Source organism: Typopeltis vanoorti, chromosome 4 (assembly GCF_054136105.1).
Source record: "Typopeltis vanoorti isolate ZY-2024b chromosome 4, IOZ_Tvanoo_1.0, whole genome shotgun sequence".
NCBI classification, from domain to species: Eukaryota; Metazoa; Arthropoda; class Arachnida; order Uropygi; family Thelyphonidae; genus Typopeltis; species Typopeltis vanoorti.
The window spans coordinates 129,627,138-129,650,476 of record NC_143552.1 but is presented as its reverse complement, the minus strand read 5'-3'; the positions used below and the strand labels follow the sequence as shown (position 1 = coordinate 129,650,476).

The following is a 23,339-nucleotide window of genomic DNA, read 5'->3' as shown; positions in this document are numbered from 1 at the left end:
CCTGGCATCGGAATTCGGGCTTTGTTCGTGGAGTTGCTAACTGTAGTCAAGCCCTGGATAACAAGGGTAGCCAATGGTAGGCCGTATGTATGGCAGCAGGATTCGGCCCCTTGCCACACCTCTGGGAAAAGTCAAAAATGGTTGTCTGAAAATTTCTACGACTTCACCAGTCCAAATGTTTGGCCTCCAAACTCCCCAGACCTTAACCCCATGGATTATTTTGTATGGGGCGCAGTTGAAAAAGACACCAATCGCACTTCCAGTAATACAAAAGCCCAGTTAATGGATAAAATTAAAACAGTTTTTGCGGCCCTTCCCAGGGAGACTGTAGCATCAGCTTGTTCGAGGTTCCGAAGCAGAATTGAAGCTGTGATCGATGCTAATGGTGGTTATTTTGAGTAAATCTTGTTGACAGTATTGTAATTAACTCTGCCTGTAATGTTTTTTTGTCAATTCATTAAATTTAATAGATACAAAGAAGATTTTCTTTTTCCTTACGAAACTGTCAAATTTATCCCGAACACCCTGTATATGTGGATAATACATGATAATCAAGTAAACAAAGAAAAAGAAAAATTATACCATCTGCATCTGATTTCTAATTGATAGTATAAATATAAAAAAATTAGAATAATATGTTAAACATTTATTTTAGAATTAAAGCCAAAAAAAATGCCTTTGTTTCACTTGAATATATGCTTTCTTGGACTCTTTCATGTGGCATTTGCAATATTTTTAAGGGTTAAGGTTGAGAGATCTTGCTGGGTAAGGATAAGATCCTTTTCAAGCAATCCAGCAAGTTGGATGATGATAATTGGAAACCTTTTTGAAAATATGGGACGTCTGTATTTCCATTTCTACTTGATGGAAATGCATATGTTCGCATATCAAAAAAGAAACATCCTCTAAAAAGACTTGGCAGCTCATTTGCAAAAAATTAAAAGTATGTTTTCTCACTGAATTGAATCTTAACCATGTATGGCCTAATTAATTTGTCCCAGCATACATTGTAAAAAATATGTGTTGGGAATTCATCTGTTGCATTAGAATTCTCACCAGTTCTTAAATGCTCGTTAGAGTGTAAACTCTATCTTGAGTAAACTTTACTTCTCAGTAAATAAAGTTCACCTGCATGCATCGGCATTTGCAATCACCAAATGACAAACATTAACTTCTGGTTCATAAGCGTGCAAAGCAATGCTTCAATTAATAGCAAATAATCCTACCTGTACTGCAATTACTGGCAGCTGAATTGTGAAATGACTCCATCCCTCTAAATTCTGCCTCATGTTGATATACATATTTTTTTCCCCAATTATTTATTTTTATTTTATTATTGTTATTTATTTATTTTTTACTTTACATCACTAAAGAAATAAATTGTCGAAGTTTGGAATTATAATGTATGATAATTAGTTAACAAGCTTTAAATCTCTTAATTGGTTTATGATAAGACAATCTGAAATTAGGTTAGAGATATCCTAAGGTAAAGAATTTTATCTCACAAAAGGCAGACTGACCAAAAGTACAATTAACAGGCATAATACACTGACCTTACAGCTTCAGCTATAATTCTAAACTAACCCAACTCACACAGGAGGTTATCTTATTACACCTGCCTCTTTGATTTATTTGTAAAGCATCGACTTTTTTTTTCCCCCTTCTGGATTTTTGTTTTGCATTGCAGGTTGCATGTAATAATTAGTCAACAGTTTGGAATTATTCCATTAATTTCAACAGGGCATATCATCTTTCCTACCAACAAGCTGCAAGTTTGAATATCACTATGAAGATATGTGTTTGTTACTGTTTTTCTATAGAAGATGAATCTCATCATCCAGTGTGAGACTTCCATCTTGCTTATTAGATGGCTTGAATAAGTTCGATGTTTGGTCTCCAGAGCACAGTTTCTAGATTAGGTTTAAAAAAATACAAAAAAACTATTGTGAAAATGAATTAAAAAAAAAAAAAACAGAAAAAAATTCTTAGCCTGCCCATGGTACTAATGTGCTATACTTTTAGTTTTTGTGTATGGGAGTCACATAAAAAAAAATGGCTTTAAAAATTAAATAAAATAAAAATGTTTTTTTTTCCCCCACTTATCTGCTGATTTAGAAAATAGATGTTTGCCTCAAAAAGGCACCTGTAATTGAAACAAAAACAAAAGCCAACCTATGTGGAGCTATATCATTGCCTGATGTCAAAAGTTTGCTGTCAGAATGGATTACAAGCATGAAAGGTAACAATTTTGACATACTTTTTATTTCTATAATATTACATAAAATTTCTTTCATTTCATATTTGTGTGTCTGTTTTTAATGCCAAGGAATCTATTTAGTAACATTTTTAAATAAGATTTCCAATCATATTTCACATGTGCTAATAATTGCTTTACTACAAATTCAATAAGATTTCTTTTTTTTGGTGTGTGGGAGGGGGGGGGGGTTATATTATCAAAACTTCATAATTTTAAGTTGAAAAATTAAAAAGTAGTTAAATGATTTTAATAATTATTTTGAACTGTTAGTAACATATTATTTTCAAATAAATTTCTGAAATTTGATGTAAATTAACCTTAGCATGTTCATGCCTGGCAAGTGCAAATTGCTCATACTTCCTGTTTATGTATCAGGCAAGATGCGACAAATCATGATGTGCTTCTTTTGAAACCAAAACAGTGTAAAGGGAGGGAGAAAAAAGTGTTTCTTTCATGATATATTAGAAACCAGTAATTAAGGGAAATCCTATATTTGGTTGGTATATTTACATTGAACCTCTAGCTCAATCAGTATAGACGAAACCCTTTGGTCAGAAAGACCTGGGTTCGATTCCTGTCAGTGACTTGAGGAACCTTTATTTGGTCTCTTTCGACAAAAGATAAGTTAGCCAGTCTCATACGTAGGTAGGGAGTTTTTTCACCTGGAAACTCTGGTTTTTTGTCCCCCGTGAACACACACAGATTACAATCATGAATACATCCCAGCCATATTGCCGGTCTTGACCCTAGATAAAATGTGTGTGTGGGGGGGGGGGGAAGTAATGGTGAACTACCCTAACTATGGTGAAAAATCTCACCAGGAACACCTTGTGAACAATGCCTACAAAGCAACTAGGGTCGGAAATTACTGAAGGGATAAATCATCATCATATTTACATTACAAACAGGCATGATAAATATGTGAATGGCATCATATGAAAATGATTGACATGTATAAGGGAAGAAAGGAAAGAAATAGGTGTGAATAGAAATACTTTCATTAGATTCAAATAAATTGCTAATAATTTACAGTTGTGGTATTATGTATGTGTACAGTAATACTGGTGTTGAAGCTTATACGTTAATTGTCGTACATCGTTTGGATGATGGTGGCATTTTCAGGAAATTGACAATGTAGACTAGGTAATAACTTAAAATGTTTAATTGTTACTTCCTATAGTTTGCCAAAGTTAAATTGGCATCTTCAGGGATTAATATACATTGGTATCAAATGCGTGCAGATAGGCACAATTCAGTAACAAGGATGGAACAGGAGAAATACAGGCTGGCCTAAAGTCATATAATTACTTCACCTATTGGTTGGGTGTTCTTGGCTATTTGGTTGAATGTCTGCAGATGAGAATTTCCTACATGAGAGACAGTTTGATTCAACTATATTTGTTTAAGTTGGATAGTTGGTAAGCGTTATGGCAGATTCAAGAAAAAGCCTCTTGAATTTAAATTTGATTCGATGGAGTAAGGTGACTTTTTTTCTACAATTCTACAAACTAAATAGCCTGAGTTCATAGTGAAATGAAACAGGACTGTGAAATCTGAACGATATCTCAGTCCTATCTATACTGAATTTGTAGTAAAGAAACAGGACTGAGATATTTCAGATAGAAAATTCTGCTTGGATTAGAGCCAAGGTGTCCTTAAGTGGGACATTTGTGAGTAATGAAGAGACATTGAAACTGACCATTAGCTCAATAGCAGGAAGGGTGAGGTCTTATATACTGGACTTAAAATGGTCTGAGGTGTTTTTTATATGTGACAAAGTGTTACAGGCAGTGGTGAGCTATAAGGGGCTCGCACGAGCCCTTTGTTAAATTTTTCTCAAATTTGCAAGCCCCTTGTTCTTCTTGTTTACTTTTTTATTTTTTCAAAAAAAAAGATTTTTTTTTAAACATATTAAGCGACAAACTCATACAGTAACCTAACAAAAATTAGTCTATTTAGCAGTGTATAGATTATTTGGAATTATTGTTTCAACCTCCTCTATAATGAATGCACCCAAGTTTGAAAATAATATAAGTGCATTCGCTATCTTTACCCTTCTCCCTTCTGGTAGCCAATCGTATGGTAAAACCACTAGCCAATCAAATGTTTTATAAAAGATTTCATTATATTTGTCTTATTATATTTTGATAATTAAAAAATGTTTTTCTTATGTAAGATAAATTAACACAGTTGATTGTGTGCAAATATTGCATGTTTAGATCATGAAATATTTGTTTAAAAATGATAGCCTTTAGAGGTTGATTGTCCTCTTATACTTTTTGATTGGAATTTGTACACAAGCTGTATTAATAAAAGTTTTTGCATGAAATATGGCTTTTTTTTTCTTTTTTTTTTTCTCGACGATGTGAGCTCTTTGTTAAAAATTCCATAGCTCACCACTGGTTACAGGGAGATAAAAGAGTCATTCCCAGTTGTGTATAATAAGGCATTCTGTATTTATAAGTGCACCAGCACGACGTGCTATGCTTGGCTACATTAATGAAGCTACCATCAAACTTCCTCCACAAATCCAAAAACTTGCACCTGATTTTTCTACATAGCCTATGCTTTGAATCACTGCCCTCCTTCTTAACTCATTACTATCATATCTTCGTAATAAACCAACCATTTTTACTTTCTCACTTCTTCCATGGAGTCTTTCGCATCCTCTTTCATACTGTATTTGTCACTACTTAATTCTTTAGTTGCAACTAGTACTGCCATCTCTTTTCTTGTCTTTAATGTTTCATTATTGCCTTTGTTACATTCTTTATTTTAGCTTCCAAGAAGCTCGATATCATGACTCCTTTGTCAAGTGCAAATTTAATTATCAAATCACCATATTATTGTCTTGTGATTGTCTTTGGAAATACTAGTGGTGGTCGGCAGTAGATGTGTTGGTGTAGTTGTGGTCAGTTGGTGGATTGAGTGGCAGTGACAGAGTTGTAGAGCAGGTGCCCTCCCTCAGTCAGTCCTTGGACTCCCTGGAGGTGTGTAATAATAATAATAATACCACCACCGAGTGATTTCTTTTTTCTTAGATTTTAAATGACTTAACTGGTTATTATGAACATTATTACTACTATTATTATTATCATCTTCAGATTCCTGACATGTACCCTCAAGAGGTGGAATTCTTACGTTGATAGTACCGATCTTTAACTCTGGTGATGTTGAGTTGGGGTTTGTTTTCAGATTTGTTCCAGTAGCTGACTTTTCGCTGTTCACCCTGGTTTCCTGGCGAAAACAACGGGGTCCTTGTTTAACTGGGCGACGCCCCAGCCGGCATGAAATTTTGTCATGTTGTACCATCATTTTTTTATTTTGGTTTAACCAATAAGAATACAATTTGGTCGGCTAAATCCCAAATTGCCAGCCCATCCTCGTTTGTTCAGTATCAAAGTAGATACCCAACAGGGTGCACCACGAGAAGGTGAGGATTGGACATTAGGTCAGAAGCCCTGGTCAGTTCTCCGCATTCCTTTAAAGGCTATGTGGATGTGGAGGTCTCCTCTCAGTTATACAGCTTTGACCCTTAAGCACCCCATGTTCTTACCAAAGTCTTTCCATTACTTTGTTTAGCTAGTTTTACATAGTGTTTAGCTTTCTTACATTTGTCTCTGTATTCTCTAAGAGTACAAGCTGACTTATTTGCCATTAACTTTTGATATGCTTTCTTCTTTTCCTTCACTGCCTCTTTAACTTCCTATGTCCACCACAGAGTTCAGATTTTTCTCTCCTTGCAGAAAACTTCACCACATGCCTCTCTGGCAGAATCAATCAATGTTTTCTTCAGGGATTGTCACTGAATCTCCAAGGTTAGTGACAATCCTAACTCTTAAACTTAATCTCACTCTTTCATTTTTTCATGAATAATGTTTGTGTATTTTAGTCTACAGTTAGCATCTGAGAGCTGCTCAACTTTTATTCACTTTAAAACTTTCTTACATGTTCTTATTTTTATTTTTATTATTATTATTACGTAATACCTGCAGGGAGTCCAAAGACTCATCGAGGGAGGACTCTACAACTCTCTCTGTCTCCACCATCTACAGCGATCCTCATCATCCACACTGACGCCATCTACTGCCCATCAGCACCACCACTAGTATTTTCAAAGACAATCACAAACATCCATGCCCACAGCGGGATTCGAACCCACAGCCTTTTGGCTGCAGAGTAGATACACTAACCACTCATCCAACCAGGCAATATGAAATTCAATTTTATCCTGCTCAAGATTAAATGGTGATCACTTCCAATTTCAAAATCCTCTATACACTCTATTGTCCTGCATCAATGAGAAAACATCACTATCAGCAATAACATAGTCAATGAGACTTATTATTACTATCACTAATATTCATTAATAACTTATGAATTAATGTTCTTTCCTTCATGTTATTTTTCTCCTTAGTTTTCTTTTCCTTTTTTAGTTCTTGTAAACATTTTTCTGCTTTCTCCAACTCTGGTTGATTTACAAATTTGATCTTGAAATTTCATATGTTAATTTTTATGTATATATGTCGTCAGTATGAAGGCTCTTTACTGGGTTCCACTGTATCATTACTCTAAGTTTTCAATGCTTCTGTTGTTGTGCCCCATTCTTGTTTAAATATATATTTCCCCTATACTTAACTTTCCTTTATATATCTTATCCCTTTTTTCTGCGTATCGTCACTTCCGTACTAGAAATCTAAGCTCTCACTCCTCTTAGTATCCTAAAACATTTATTTTTTAAAGCTGTGCAATTTAGGACATTTAGTTTATAAAGAAATTTAAAACAATGTTCTTTCCTAAATAAGTCTAGAAGTGAAATAATCATGCAGTCGTAACCTTGATCTCGTAACTTAACTTTTTCTCCCCCCCCCGCACCTAGGTTCGTACGTTATTTCAAGCAGTGCATTGAATGGCAATTTCAGACAACTGATTATTTGATAAGCAAAAGTTTATTATTCTCATAAATACAATACATTAAATTCTAAAAACTCCAATTCAATACTAAGTTAATACAAAGTTAATAAGTCTAGCAAAATACAAAAAAGGAAAATCTCACACTAGCACGTGGGATAAACTGTTATGTCTCCACAAAGACTCTACACACACAAGATAAAATGGCTTTCCCATCAATGAATAAGTTGGCTCAAATCTTTCAGCTGCTCATCATCATCATCATCAAATTCCTGCTATGTACCCTCAAGGGGTGTACAGGATATGATAGTACTACATGAAAAATTTACATCATTATTAATTTCCTATCTACAATTTTCCTCTAAATCAGTCTGTTACTTGTCAAGACTCCAACATTATCAGATCTTATATTTCTATCGTCTAAAGTACTTTGTACTGTCTGTATCAATCCACTTATATCTTGGTCTTCCTCTAGGTCGTTTTCCTGCCAACCTGGCAGAGAACACTTGTTTTGCTAATCTTTCCTCTCCCATTCTGTTTAAGTGACCATACTACTTGAGATTAACTCTGCCAATGCATACCTCGATGTTGACAATGTCTAGTTCTTTCCTAATATCCTCATTTTTGGAATAATATTGCCATTCATGCCATCTGCTCATGCCTCTAATCTTTCTCAAGACTCTCATATATGTGGCCTCTAGTCTTTGGACAAGTGTTTTACTTCTGACCCAGCTTTTTTTGAACATTGTCTTGTATACAGCTAATTTAGTGTGTTCCAACTAATTTCTCTCTTATTCCATATGAGTTTATCCAGTTGACTTCCTACCATACCAGCTTTGCTGATTCTGTTGTCTATTTCTATATTTAACTTACCACCTTCAGTAAAAATCGTGCCTAAGTAGCTGAAATGTTTTACTTGTTCCTCAGGTTCTCCATTCAAAACACAGTTGACATTTTCAATGATTCTGCCTATTTTCATTGTCTTTGTCTTTTTATTGCTGACGTTCATACCATATCTATTACAACAGCTATTCAATTTAGTCAGAGAATCTTGCAGACTTGTAGCGGATTTATTTAGAAGTATAACATCATCTGCATAAAGCAAAGAGCTGACATTAACATCTCCAATTTTGATATCATGTTTAATATCACTTTCCTTCATAATGTGATCCATATAGATAATGAATAACAGAGGGGATAATGTATATCCTTGTCTCACACCAGATTTAACATTAGACCATCTTCCTGTACTTCCTTCAATTCTAACTGCTGACTTACAACTCAAATAAAGACTAAATATTGCTTGATATAATGCCCCATTGACACCATTTAACTGCAGCGTATTGAATAGCTTCTCTCTTGGCACCTTGTCATATGCCTTTTCCAAATCGACAAAACTTAAATACAGATCTTTGTTATATTCTCATGCTTTCTCGATTATTTGTCGTAAAGTGAAGATCTGATCCTGACAGCCTCTATTTGGCCTGAATCCAGCTTGTTCTTCACCAAGCTTTTCTTCCACAATTCTTCTCAACCGTTTCTCAAGTATACTTGCATAGATCTTGCCTGGAACACTCAGTAGGGAAATACCTCGTAATTCTCACATTCAGTTTTATTTCCCTTTTTATATATGGGTACTATGAGAGCTCTACTCCAATCATCAGGAATTCGTCCCTCTGTCTAGGCCTTCTGAACTATGCAGTGGAGCCACTGTAAGACTCTTATACCACCATACTTCAGCATTTCTGGTCGAATATCATCTACTCCTGCTGCCTTTCCACATTTAAAGCCTTTGATGACTTTTTCTACTTCAAGTATGGATATGTATTCCTGACTGCATGCCTGTACAGTGTTTTTTTTACCACTGTGCTGTGCTATCACTGCTTGTTTCATTTAGCAGTTTTTCAGAGTAATTACTCCATACTTCATGGATATCTTTTTCTCCAGTTTTCATGTGTCACCTTTATCATCTCTAACTCCTTTTACAGCACTGTTTCCTCCATTCCTAAGCTTCTTCAACAACCTCCAGAATATTTTGCCACCTTCTTGATATTTATTTTCTATATTCTTGCCAAAGTCCTCCCATGACTTTTGTTTAGCTAGTTTTACACAGTGTTTAGCATTCTTGCATTTGTCTCTATATTCTCTAATAGCACAAGCTTACTTATTTGACAGGAACTTTTGATATGCTTTCTTCTTTTCCTACACTGCCTCTTTAACTTCTTGTGTCCACCAGGGAGTTCTGATTTTTTTATCCTTACAGACAACCTCTTCACATGCCTCTCTGGCAGAATCAATCAATGTTTTCTTCAGAGTTTGCCACTGAATCTCTAAGGTTTGATTCCCGTTCTCAAGCGCTTTCATTTTTTCTTCAATAATCTTTGTGTATTTTAGTCTACAGTTCACATCTGAGGGCTGCTCAACTTTTATTCGCTTTAAAACTTTCTTACATGTTATTCTTTTCAATATGAAATTCAATTTTATCTTGCTCAAGACTAGATAGTAATCACTTCCAATTTCAAATTCTCTGTACACTCTGGTGTCCTGCACCAGGGAGAAAACATCGCTATCAACAATAACATAGTCAATGAGACTTTTCTTATTCCTAGCCTCTTCTCTCCATGTGAATTTGTGCACATTTTTATGTTGGAACATGGTGTTAGTAATAACCAGTCCATGTCCTGAGCAGAAATCCAACAGATATTGCCATTATTATTAGCTTTGCTCTTTTCTCCAAATTTTCCCAAAATATTTTTCTATGTCTCACAATCATTTCCTACTCTGCTATTTAGATCTCCAACAAGGACCAACTTTTCATTTTTCATTGTGTCAAATTAAATTAACCTCCAAGTCTTCACCACAATCAAATTTCATTCTTACAACTCTCCTAAGGATATGCATGTATCTGCCTCTTTTAATATGAGCAGACAGGTAAGTCTACTCAAATATATCTGGAAGAACACCAGGATTACATCCACTCCATGATTCTGTTATGTCAGGTCTTGCCAGCCACACCATATCTAGATATGAGATTCATTGGAATAACACTAAGGTTTTACACAGAAGGCAATTTTTATTAGAAAGTAGAAAGCTGTGAAGCCTATATTCATCATCCAAACCTAAACAAAAATGACCATCTTAAACTTCTCAAATTTTGGAAAGTTATCCTGCTCACTATTCCTCATGGATGTTAAATAATGTATTAATTGATAATAATTTCATTTTCTTTCCCTGAATTCTAATGGCTACAGATTGTGCTCTCCTCTTGCAGTTATTATTACCTTGAGCTGTAATACTTATCATCTATTATAGTCATCATCATCATCATCAAATTCCTGCCATGTACCCTCAAGGGGTGTACAGGATATGACAGTACTACATGAAAAAATTACATCATTACTAACTTCCTATCTACAATTTTCCTCCAAATCAGTCTGTTACTTGTCAAGACTCCAACATTATCAGATCTTATATTTCTATCGTCTAAGGCACTTTGTACCATATCAATCCACCTATATCTTGGTCTTCCTCTGGGTCGTTTTCCTGCCAACATGGCAGAGAACACTTGTTTTGCTAATCTTTCCTCTCCCATTCTATTTAAATGACCATACCACCTGAGATTAGCTCTGCTAACGCATTCCTGGATGCTGACAATGTCAAGTTCTTTCCTAATATCCTCATTTTTAATATGATATTGCCATTGATGCCATCTGTTCACGCCTCGAATCTTTCTCAGGACTCTCATATCTGCGGTCTCTAGTCTTTGGTCAAGTGTTTTACTTCTGACCCAACTCTCAGATCCATAAGTTAAAACTGGTTTGAACACTGTCTTGTATACAGCTAATTTAGTGTTCCGACTAATTTCTCTCTTACTCCATATGAATTTATTCAGTTGACTTCCCACCATACCAGCTTTGCTGATTCTGTTGTCTATTTCTATATTTAATTTACCATCTTCAGTAAAAATCATGCCTAAGTAGCTGAAATGTTTTACTTGTTCCACAGGTTCTCCATTCACAACACAGTTGACATTTTCAATGATTCTGCCTATTTTCATTGTCTTTGTCTTTTTATTGCTGACCTTCATACCATATCTATTACAACAGCTATTCAATTCTATTAATAGTCATATGTTTTAATTTTCAGTTGTTATTCTATTGTATTTTGTCTAAACTGTGCATATTGAATTCGATCTTGAAATGAAACCAAATATTCTACTCATGTTAAATATTTATTTCCAACGTAAGTAATTATTGCTTATAGTTTATTTGTTTGTTTATTTATTTATTTATTTTAGGTATTGTCATAAGTTCTGCTCTACTAAACTAGCCACCACCACCATTCATCTGTTTATCTCTTATCATTCAAAATGCATGAGCAGTTACTAGTCAACATCCATACCCAGTTGAGCTCTAAACTTGAACTCTTCTCATCCTCATTCCATCTACCTCTATGCTTTGGAATAGCTTTCCTTTACTATTTTCTCTAATGGATACAACCCCAGCTCTTAAATAAATCAGCAGATTTCTTCTTTTTCCCTAATCATTTGCCCATACTATTGTGTTACTAGTTTTTTGACCTCTCATGTGCAGAATTAATATAAGATCCAAGTTATTTATTTAGCAAAGTGACCTCCAAAGTTTATTATAACTTCAGATTTTTCAAAAAAAAAAAAGTTATTTTGTAAATGCATTTTTTGAGATATTTAACCAAATAAATGTGACATATTACATTCTTTTATAAGACTTTACAGATAATAACTGAAGCCATTAAAATTTTGAAAATTGATTCATTCACATGCAACGTAGGATATCAATGAATTAACTTGTCAAAATTTTTCTTATAAATAGTTATATAATTATAAATAATAAATATGAATAGCTTGATTTTAATTAGCATGCATTAATTTTTTTCTCCTCCAGAACCAGCAGAAGATGATAAACAAATGTTTGCCAAGTACATAATTGATCTTGTGAAAGAAAAAGATCTAGAAAAATTAGATCTTCTTATTAAATACTTTTATAGGTAAGGCTTATGAAATTCTTGATTCGATCCTGTTGTAGTGCACCATTTTATGTTACTACATTTGTTATCTGGCATTAGTCTTATTGTGGACTAAGCTATTTTAAAATAGATATCTTCTACCCTTTTTAATTAATCAGGCGAGTTCTTTCTCCAGACCTATGTATTTCTTGCTTCACTTTAAAACTTATAATTAAGTTTTCGGCATTCGTTTGAATCAGGCTAAGATGTGTTATTTCAGCAATTTATGATCAAAATGTGTGCACAATATATATATATATATATATATATATATATATATATATGTGTGTGTGTGTGTGTGTGTGTGTGTGTGATACAATTTTATGACGTTTTCTTCATTATTCCCACATTTGTACCTTAAAAGTTTTAATGGATCACATTTTTTAATATATCTTCAAATTTTCCTATACCGACAAAAGGTTAGTAGCATATTCAAAATAATTTGTCAGTACAATGATTAATCTGGTTCCTTAAGCTTCAAAATTCACATTTCTGAGTGCAATTCCAAAGTACTCTGAACTTGGGAATATTTCTGAAGGGAAATAGAAAACAGCAAATGTTCTTGCACATGATCACAAAACATAAGAACAAAATTATTATTATTATTCAGGCACTTCCATAGAGTTCAAAGACTCATCACGGGAGACTCAATCTACCCACACAATCTATCATACCTCTCTTTGAATCCATTAACAAAGCTCTCACAACTGACTCTGGCAATCCATTCCATTCATTCAAAACTCTCCAAGCAAAAAATCTAGTCCTCACACCCCTACTAATCACACCTTTATTCAGTTCCAGGGATGATCCCTTGTTCTGGTCCCTCTTGCCAAGTGCTCAAACATTTCACCTGAATCAATCATATAAAATCATTTAAGCAACTATAATGTTTCTATCATATCTCCTCTTTTTCTCCTATTAACCAACTTTTGCAATCACTGCATTCCAGGAAATAGATGAAGCTAGAGATTAAGGGGTGGTGATAAACAGAGAGTTAAAGTTTAGAGGACATACTGCTAAGATAGCCCATAAAATTACTTGGCTATTGAAGAATACATTAACAAGTAGAGATAAGGAGGTTCTTATTCCTCTTTATAAGGTCTTGATACATCCACATCTGGATTACTGTCCTCGAGTTTGGTCCCCTGGGTTTCTTAGAGATGAGGAAGTCGTGGAGAGAATTCAGAGGCATATGACCAAGATGGTGAGTGGTCTGTGGAATAGATGGGAATATTCCACAGACCACTCACCATCTTGGTCATATGTCTCTGAATTCTCTCCACCACTTCCTCATCTCTAAGAAACCCAGGGACCAGACTTGAGGACAGTAATCCAGATGTGGACTATCAAGTTCTTATTCCTCTTTATAAGGTCTTTAAGGCCTCCTTATCTCTACATGTTAATGTGTTCTTCAATAGCCAAGTAATTTTATGGGCTATCTTAGCAGTATGTCTTCTAAACTTTAACTCTCTGTTTATCACCACCCCTAAATCTCTAGCTTCATCTACTTCTTGGAATGCAGTGCCATCAATGTGATAAACAGCTTGTAATCTATTTATCACAATGTGCATAATATATTTATGAATTTAGGGACACAAAACACGTGTTGAAAAGATTATTTTACTGATTAATAATAAAATAATAACTTTACGTTTCGACCCCTGTATTGAGGTCATCTTCAGAAGGATACATTCAGAAGTATAAGAACAAGCTACATGCTGTTAACGTAATATAACCGTAATATAACAATATAAACTGTATAATTCCAGAAGAATCCTAGTACGTGAGGACTTTAGCAGAGTTTATTGTAGTTTTTATTTTATTTTTGTTTATTTTATTTTATTTTTTTATTTGTTTATTTTTGGGAGTCCATAAATATGGGGGGGGGGGGGTATAGGGTTAAATGGTTTTAATTTGTTAGTGATTTCCACAGGCCAAGAAGTGACCTTCTTAAGGAGCCTGTGGAGTTTTCTAATTTGTGAGTTGGTGGGATTGTACTCGATAGGGAGGTAAGTAGCCCGATCTAACAATAGAGCTTTAAAGAAATTACAAAGGATTACACAGGTAAGATATTCAGCTTACCTGTGTAATCCTTTTGGTTAAGCAATACTGTGGCATTCTCTTTATCAGCTTTGGTGATTATTATTTTCTTGTCCTGATGGTGCCCCCTAGCGGGACACCATCAGGACTTTAGGAGAAATAATAGTTTCCTGCTTCTTTCTCATTTACTGTTTGTTATGCCTGCATGCACATGTCTTGTTCTTGAGTTTCTTGAAAATGGCAACGTGATGTTGCCGAAATACTGAAGTATATAAAAATTTATTTTAATGTATATCCTAGTTGATGTTGTAATTTCTTTAAATTATTTAGTTAAAAATGCATAACCAACATCTAAGCCTTTACACGTGAATTTCATATTGAAAAGAAGAACATGTAAGAAAGTTTTAAAGTGAACAAATTTTGAACAGCTCTCGTATGTGAACTGTATACTAAAATACACAAACATTATTCAAGAAAAAATGAAAAAGTTTGTGAACAGTAACCAAACCTTGGAGATTCAATGGCAAGCCCAGAAGAAAACATTGATTGTTTGATTCAGCCAGAGAGGCATGTGGCGAGGTTGACAATGTTAAACACCGTGTAAAACTAGCTAAACAAAAGTTGCAGGAAGACTTTGGTAAGAACATAGAAAATAAATATCAGGAAGGTTGCAAAATATTATAGAAGTTGTTGAAATAGCTCAGAAATGAAGGAAAGAGCACTATAAAAGTAATCAGTGGTGATAAAAGTGATACGAAAACTGGAGAAAAGGGTATCCTTGATGTATGGAGAAGTAATTACTTCAAAATATTTTAAATGAAATGAGCAATGACAGCACGGTGGTAAAAAACACTCAATGCGCATGCAGTCAGGAATATATATCATTACTTGAAGTAGAAAAAGCCATCAAATCCATCACTTTTCGACAAATAATTGAGAAATCATAGGAATATAGCAAAAATCTGTATTTGAATTTCTTAGACCTGCAAAAGGCATATGACAAAGTGCCAAGAGAGAAGCTATTCAATACGCTGCATTTATATGGTGTCAATGGGGCATTATATCAAGCAATATTTAGTCTTTATTTGAGTTGTAAGTCAGCAGTTAGAATTAAAGGAATACAGTAAGCTGGTTTGATGTTAAATCTGGTAACAGACAAGGATGTACATTATCTCCTCTGTTATTCATTACCTATATCACATTATTAAGAAAAGTGGTATTAAACCTGATATCAAAATTGGAGATGTTAATCTCAGTTCTTTACTTTATGCAGATGATGTTATACTTTTAAATAAATCCACTACAAGCTGCAAGATTCCCTGACTAGATTTGAATAATTGCTGTAATAAATTTGGTATGGAAATCAGCAATAAATAGACAAAGATAATGAAAATAGGCAGAAACATACAACACATCAACTGATCTTGAATGTTGAACCTATAGAACAAGTAAAACATTTCAGCTACTTTGGTACGATTTTTAGTGAAGATGGTATATTAAATACGGAAATATACAACAGATTCAACAAACCTAGTAAGGCAGAAAGTCCTCATCAAATTCCTGACATGTACCCTCAAGGAGTGTACAGGATATGATAGTACTACATGAAAAATTTACATCATTACTAACTTCCTATCTACAATTTTCCTCCAAATTAGTCTGTTACTTGTCAAGACTCCAACATTATCAGTTCTTATATTTCTATCGTCTAAAGTACTTTGTACTGTCTGTATCAATCCACTTATATCTTGGTCTTCCTCTAGGTCGTTTTCCTGCCAACCTGGCAGAGAACACTTGTTTTGCTAATCTTTCCTCTCCCATTCTGTTTAAGTGACCATACTACTTGAGATTAACTCTGCCAATGCATACCTCGATGTTGACAATGTCTAGTTCTTTCCTAATATCCTCATTTTTGGAATAATATTGCCATTCATGCCATCTGCTCATGCCTCTAATCTTTCTCAAGACTCTCATATATGTGGCCTCTAGTCTTTGGACAAGTGTTTTACTTCTGACCCAGCTTTTTTTGAACATTGTCTTGTATACAGCTAATTTAGTGTGTTCCAACTAATTTCTCTCTTATTCCATATGAGTTTATCCAGTTGACTTCCTACCATACCAGCTTTGTTGATTCTGTTATCTATTTGTATATTTAATTTACCATCTTCAGTAAAAATCGTGCCTAAGTAGCTGAAATGTTTTACTTGTTCCACAGGTTCTCCATTCACAACACAGTTCACATTTTCAACGATTCTACCTATTTTCGATGAAAAGCCAAACGGCTATTTTTTTTTTCTGGCGAAGTTGATTAAATTAAGAGGATAAAAATTTTTTATCCCCTTAATTTAATTCTACCTATTTTCATTGTCTTTGTCTTTTTATTGCTGACCTTCATACCATATCTGTTACAACAGTTATTCAATTTAGTCCGGGAATCTTGCAAACTTGTAGCGGATTCATTTAGAAGTATAACATCGTCCGCATAAAGCAAAGAGCATACATTAACATCTCCAATTCTGATATCATGTTTAATACCACTATCCTTCATAATGTGATCCATATAGATAATGAATAACAGAGGGGATAATGTACATCCTTGTCTCACATCAGATTTAACATTAGACCATCTTCCTGTACTTCCTTCAATTCTAACTGCTGACTTACAACTCAAATAAAGACTAAATATTGCTTGATATAATGCCCCATTGACACCATATAACTGCAGCGTATTGAATAGCTTCTCTCTTGGCACCTTGTCATATGCCTTTTCCAAATCGACAAAACTTAAATACAGATCTTTGTTATATTCCCATGCTTTCTCAACTATTTGTCGTAAAGTGAAGATATGATCCTGACAGCCTCTATTTGGCCTGAATCCAGCTTGTTCTTCACCAAGCTTTTCTTCCACAATTCTTCTCAACTGTTTCTGAAGGTATGCTTACATAGATCTTGCCAGGAATACTCAGTAGGGAAATATCTCTGTAATTCTCACATTCAGTTTTATTTCCCTTTTTATATATGGGTACTATTAGAGCGCTACTGCAATCATCAGGAATTCGTCCCGCTGTCCAGGCCTTCTGAACTATGCAGTGCAGCCACTGTAAGACTTTTATACCACCATACTTCAGCATTTCTGGTCGAATATCATCTACTCCTGCTGTCTTTCCACATTTCAACCCCTTGATGGCTTTTTCTACTTCAAGTATGGATATGTATTCCTGACTGTATGGTTGTTGAGTGTTTTTTACCACTGTGCTATCACTGCTTGTTTCATTTAGCAATTTTTCAAAGTAATTACTCCATACTTCAAGGATATATTTTTCTCCTGTTTTCATGTCACCTTTATCACCTCTAACTCCTTTTACAGCAATCTTACCTCCATTTCTAAACTTCTTCAAGAACCTCCAGAATATCTTACCACCTTCTTGATATTTATTTTCTATGTTCTTGCCAAATTCCTCCCATGACTTTTGTTTAACCAGTTTTACACAGTGTTTAGCTTTCTTACATTTGTCTCTGTATTGTCTAAGAGCACAAGCTGACTTATTTGCCAGGAACTTTTGATATGCTTTCTTCTTTTCCTTCACTGCCTCTTTAACTTCCTGTGTCCACCATGGAGTTCTGATTTTTCTATCCTTGCAGACAACCTCAACACATGCCTCTCTGGCTGAATTAATCAGGGTTTCTTCAAGGCTTGCCACTGAATCTCCAAGGTTTGGTTCCTGTTCTCAAACTCTTTCATTTTTTCATGAATAATGTTTGTGTATTTTAGTCTACAGTTAACATCTGAGAGCTGCTCAACTTTTATTCGCTTTAAAACTTTCTTACATGTTCTTCTTTTCAATATAGAAATTCAATTTTATCCTGCTCAATGTTAAATGGTGATCACTTCCAATTTCAAATCATCTGTATATTCTGGTATCCTGCACCTGAGAGAAAACATCACTATCAACAATAACATAGTCAATGAGACTTTTCCTATTCCTTGCCTCTTCCCTCCATGTGAATTTATGCACATTTTTATGTTGGAACATGGTGTTAGTAATAACCAGTCCATGTCCTGAGTAGAAATTGAACAGGTATTTGCCATTATTATTAGCTTTGCTCTTTTCTCCAAATTTTCCCAAAATATTTTTGTATATCTGACAATCATTTCCTACTCTGCTATTTAGAACTCCAACAAGGACCAATTTTTTCTTTTTCATTGTATCAGTTGCTTTCTCTAGAGCATCAAAAAATTCCTCCACTTCGACCTTAGTAGAACCTTCCGTGGAACCATAGGCAAAAATACGTCTCATTGTCCAATTCCCCATTCTGATATTTGCTCACAGCACTCTACTTGAGACTGCCTGCAATTCAAGAAGATTAGCCTCTTATTTTGTGTTGTATACTATGGCTACTCCTTCTTTTCCTTAATTGGGATTGCCTGAATATAACATTTTGTATTTATTTCTCAGAAAGATCTCACCAGTTTTTGTCTTTTTTGTTTCAGCTATCTCCATTTCTTTGCCATTCAGACTTCTTATGTTGATAGTACCGATCTTTAACTCTGGTGATATTGAGTTGTGGTGTGCTTTCAGATTTGTTCCAGTAGCTGACTTTTTGCTGTTCGCCCTGGTGAAAACAATGGGGGGGACCTTGTTTAACCGGGTGATGCTCCAGATGGCATGAAAGTTTGTCATGTTGTACCATCATTTTGTATATTGGTTTAAGCCAATAAGAATACAATTTGGTTGGCTAAATCCCAAATTGCCAGCCCATCCTTGTTCGTTCCGTATCCAGGTAGGTATCCAACAGGGTGCACCACGATAAGGTGAGGATTGGATATTAGGTCAGAAGCCCTGGTCAGTTCTCCGCAATCATTTAAAGGCTGTGTGGAGGTCTCCTCTCAGTTATACAGCTTTGACCCTTAAGCACAAAATGTACTATAGGTTTGCAAATAACCTTTCATGGGTGGGAGCAACATAAAAAAAAAAAAAGAAATTCATGATCATAATAGTGTGAATATATTTTAATGACAGTGTAATTCATTAACTTATGTAAACATAGTTCATCTTTAGATATTTTATCCATGCTATTGGCATATAAAATTTACTAATATAAGAAAATATTTCTATAATATAATTTGCAACTGGAGTGACAAAAGTCAATACCAATCAGCTGGAGACCATTAGCTGTATAGAAAACTGTTCAAACCAATTTTAACTTATGGATCTGAGAGCTGGGTTAGAAATTAAACACTTGACCAAAGACTAGAGACCGTAGATATGAGAATCCTGAGAAATATTATGGGCGTGAAGAGATGTCATCAATGGCAATATCATATTAAAATCGATGATATTAGGAAAAAGCTTGACATTGTTAGCATCCAGGAATGTGTTAGCAGAGCTAATCTAAGTTGGTATGGTCACTTAAACACTTGAAGTGTTTAAGTGACCATACCACCTTATATTGAAGTCACGTAAGCACAAAATGGGAGAGGAAAGATTAGCAAAACAAGTGTTCTCTGCCAAGTTTGCAGAGAAACGATCTAGAGGAAGACCGAGATGTAGTTGGATTGCTATGCTAAGAAGTGCCTTAGAAGACAGAAATATATATGATCTGATAATGTTAGAGTCTTGGCAGATAACAGATTAATTTGGAGGAACATTGTCGATAGGGAGTTAGTAATGATGTAAGTTTTTCATGTAGTACTATCGTAATAATCTATACACCCCTTGAGTGTACATGTCTGGAATTTTATGATGATGATTTCTTTATTAATATCCATTTTGTTCTCCTCTATTTCCAGAGCTGCACATTCAACATTAATAACATCATTTTCCTTCTTACCATCCGTAGATGACGAGAATGTGGCAGATAACTGACACTCACTTTTGAAACGTTTAATAGAGACTTTCTCGATGGATACATTTCATGCACACCTCACTGTATAAAATCCTGCAAATTCAAATTGCTGGATAATGTAGTTTTTGCTGCTATTGTTCATCACATTTGTGCCCTACCAACAATATCGCAATAAAAATGTTATAATGATTGATACTAAATACTCTAAAACATGAAAATCTACTAATACACCAATTTTCTAATGAAAAAACACAATAAAACAGATAAAAATCACCAATTTTACAGCAGTGCTAAATTTTACAACCATTCACTATATAACCTCATACTGCCAGAAAATGTTAAGGTTTCTAATTTTCAACTTGACAGTTGGCAGGTTTATAAACACATTATGTTGGTCTCCTTTCAAGTTTTAATTACAGAAACTCAACTCATCTACCTCTAATGGTTAATTAACTTATCTGTAAGAAGCTTTGGTAATAACATAACATGGAAAATCAGTACTTTTTCTTAAAGGAATCTTTTCATCTATATCCATTCTTTTTCACTTCTCTCCACATATATTTTTCTCATGTCAATGAAGTGTTTTACTCATATCATAGTGTAGCATACTCTGTATTTCAATCATTGTGTCTGTGCCAGTGACATCATGACATCCAGGTATCACAAACAGTCAAGAACAGTTTAATCGTGATAGACAGAGTACATTTGCTAGTAGTGCAATCAAAGCGATATACTTCCTGTTTACTTTACGACTAATTTATACAGTTGGCAGGTGTTTTAGTTCCATCGACTTAAGGAGGTATGTATGTTTTACTTATTCTTCTTTTTGCTGCTAAATGAAATGCTGCTTTCCCTCTGTGGCAACCAAGCTTAAATGTCTTAATTTCTGTTTATGTGGGAATATCTTTTAGACAGACAGATAACATCTTATCAATAATATCCACATATATCTGTTATTCTAATTTTAATAGAAAAAATTAAAAATAAAATTTGTCAGACAAAGTATGTAAATATGTTTAAATGAATTTAAATATCCTCTAGCAACTAACTCACAGAAGTGTAACCCAGATTGAATATCTTCCTTCTCCAGATGCATCTGTGCTGAGCGTACATTGCTACTGAGTGCCAATTCTGTTTAGGTCTTGTTTGATATTGTCAATCCATCTCATTCTAGGCTTACTACTCATCTTCCTAGTGCTTTCATGAGCATAATCTTGTTGATCAACCCAAATGTCCTGCATTCTGACAACATGGCTTAACTGACATAGTCCTTTCCTTACATCTGATAGTGCTAAGAAGTTGCTGACCACTCCTCTGACATATTTCATCATTATGCACAAAGTCAAAGCCAAAATACTTTTAAAACTCCCTTGTTCAAAAGAATCACGCCTCAGATTATCACTCTTACACAATATTCATGTCTCAGCTCCATATGCAAAACAGAGAGAACCAGAAAGTTGTAGATTTTGAAATATTGTTTCTATTGATATTTTGCAATTTTTACAAACTTTCCTCAATTTTTTGAGCACTTCTGAAAACATTCCTAATCTTCTACCTGCCTTCATTCCTCACTTCACCAATATCAGTTACATGGTTATCAAGATAATTAAAGTGAGAAACTTGCTCTCTACCACATCCTTTGAGAAAGACAGGACTCATCTTTAGACCCTGCAGGAAGAATTGGAGTTTAAAGTGGTCTAAGAATCTTAGAATATCTTATCTGGATTATGCTGGTCATATGCACAAATAATATGGAAGATGAATTCCTTTATTGCTGCAACTGATGATGCTGGGAGTCAACTAGATTATCAATATGGGAAAAAACAAACGTAATGAAAACAGGAATTCATCTTCCATATTATTTGTGCATATGACCAGCATAATCCAGATTAGATATTCTAAGATTCTTAGACCACTTTAAACTCCAATTCTTCCTGCAGGGTCTTGCTTGTCACAAAATCAATTACAGGACACACCCATGTCATACTCCAGTTGTTATTTTAACCCATTCTGTATATGCCTTATCAACTTTAACATATGCCTCACTATTATCGTATAAAGCAGTCATAATGCTAATAAGTTGTCAGGTATCCCATAAACGCTTACGTTTGCTTATCTGGATTTGAAGAGTCAACAAAACATGTAATCACAGTTTCTAAAATTCTAAATATTTGCCTAAGAATCTGTCTTAGTGAAAATACTTGAGCTGTGCAGCTTCATCATCTCTTTCTGAGTCCACCTTGCTCATTTCTAAGTTGCTTGTCAATTAAGACATTTATCCTGCTGAATATAATAATGTAGAGGACCTTACCTGGAATAGACAGTAAGTTGATTCTCCTATAATTCTCACACATGCAATCTCCTTTCTTAAAAATGGGCACTGCTATACTTCTAGTAAAGTCTCTGAGAATTTTACTACTTTGATAGAAAATATTCAGGATCTCAGTCAGCCAAGTCGCTATACTCTCCCTACTTCTTTTCAGCATTTCTGCAGTAATCTTGTCATATCCTGATGATTTATGAAGTTTCAGTTTACTTATGACCAATCTAATATCAGATGGTGTAATGATATCAAATTGGGAAGCAGAACTAGTCTGTTCATTTACCAAGGATAATTGGATTACAAGACTGAACAATTTTTAAAAGATCCTCAAAATGCTTCACCCATTTTGCATGATGCCATCTTGCCATAAGCCCAGTTAATATGCAGTTAGTTGCTGAGAGTACAGGAAGAGGTTGAAGCAGCTTTAAAATAATGAGAATAGACTAAGGTATAGGGAAATTAATAAGTAAAAGCACATTTGAAAAGAGATAAAAATCCTTGTTTAACAACATGGCAGAAAATGCAGCTAGAGAGAGGGAATAATCGCAAAGGTCTATATGAAGTTATTAATATACCTAGTCTAGTCATGAATACTGTTACAACTTGAACAGTGCATACATATTTAATCTATCAGTAAATTAAATCATTTACAGCACATACAAACCACATGCATAAGGGTGCATATAGCAGCACTCAATATTTGGAATGTTTCCCTTTTGCCTTCATGCACAACATCCAACAGAGAAACACTGCTACTGCTCACACCAAATCCACCTTCAAGCTGGTGATGGTGCAGTGTCATTTCTTCACACTACTCTCTCAAGCTCTGGAAGTACAATAGATTAAGATCAGGACTTCCAGACGGCCAATCGGATGGGGATATGTGTTTGGGCACATTTGCCTCCAACCACTGTTGTG

The 23,339-nt window shown here is 34.6% G+C and overlaps 1 protein-coding gene across 3 annotated transcripts in view; it reads left to right on the top strand.

Annotated features, from left to right (window-relative positions):
* The window catches only part of Rev1 (Rev1 DNA directed polymerase), a 293,568-nt gene that overhangs the window by 257,938 nt on the left and 12,291 nt on the right, over positions 1–23,339 (top strand). For all 3 annotated transcript variants that reach the window (XM_090391456.1, XM_090391459.1, XM_090391458.1), the window contains 2 exons: positions 2,116–2,239; positions 12,091–12,193. In XM_090391456.1, coding sequence (XP_090247582.1) covers positions 2,116–2,239; positions 12,091–12,193 — 227 coding nt within the window. The remainder of the gene's footprint in view (positions 1–2,115; positions 2,240–12,090; positions 12,194–23,339) is intronic.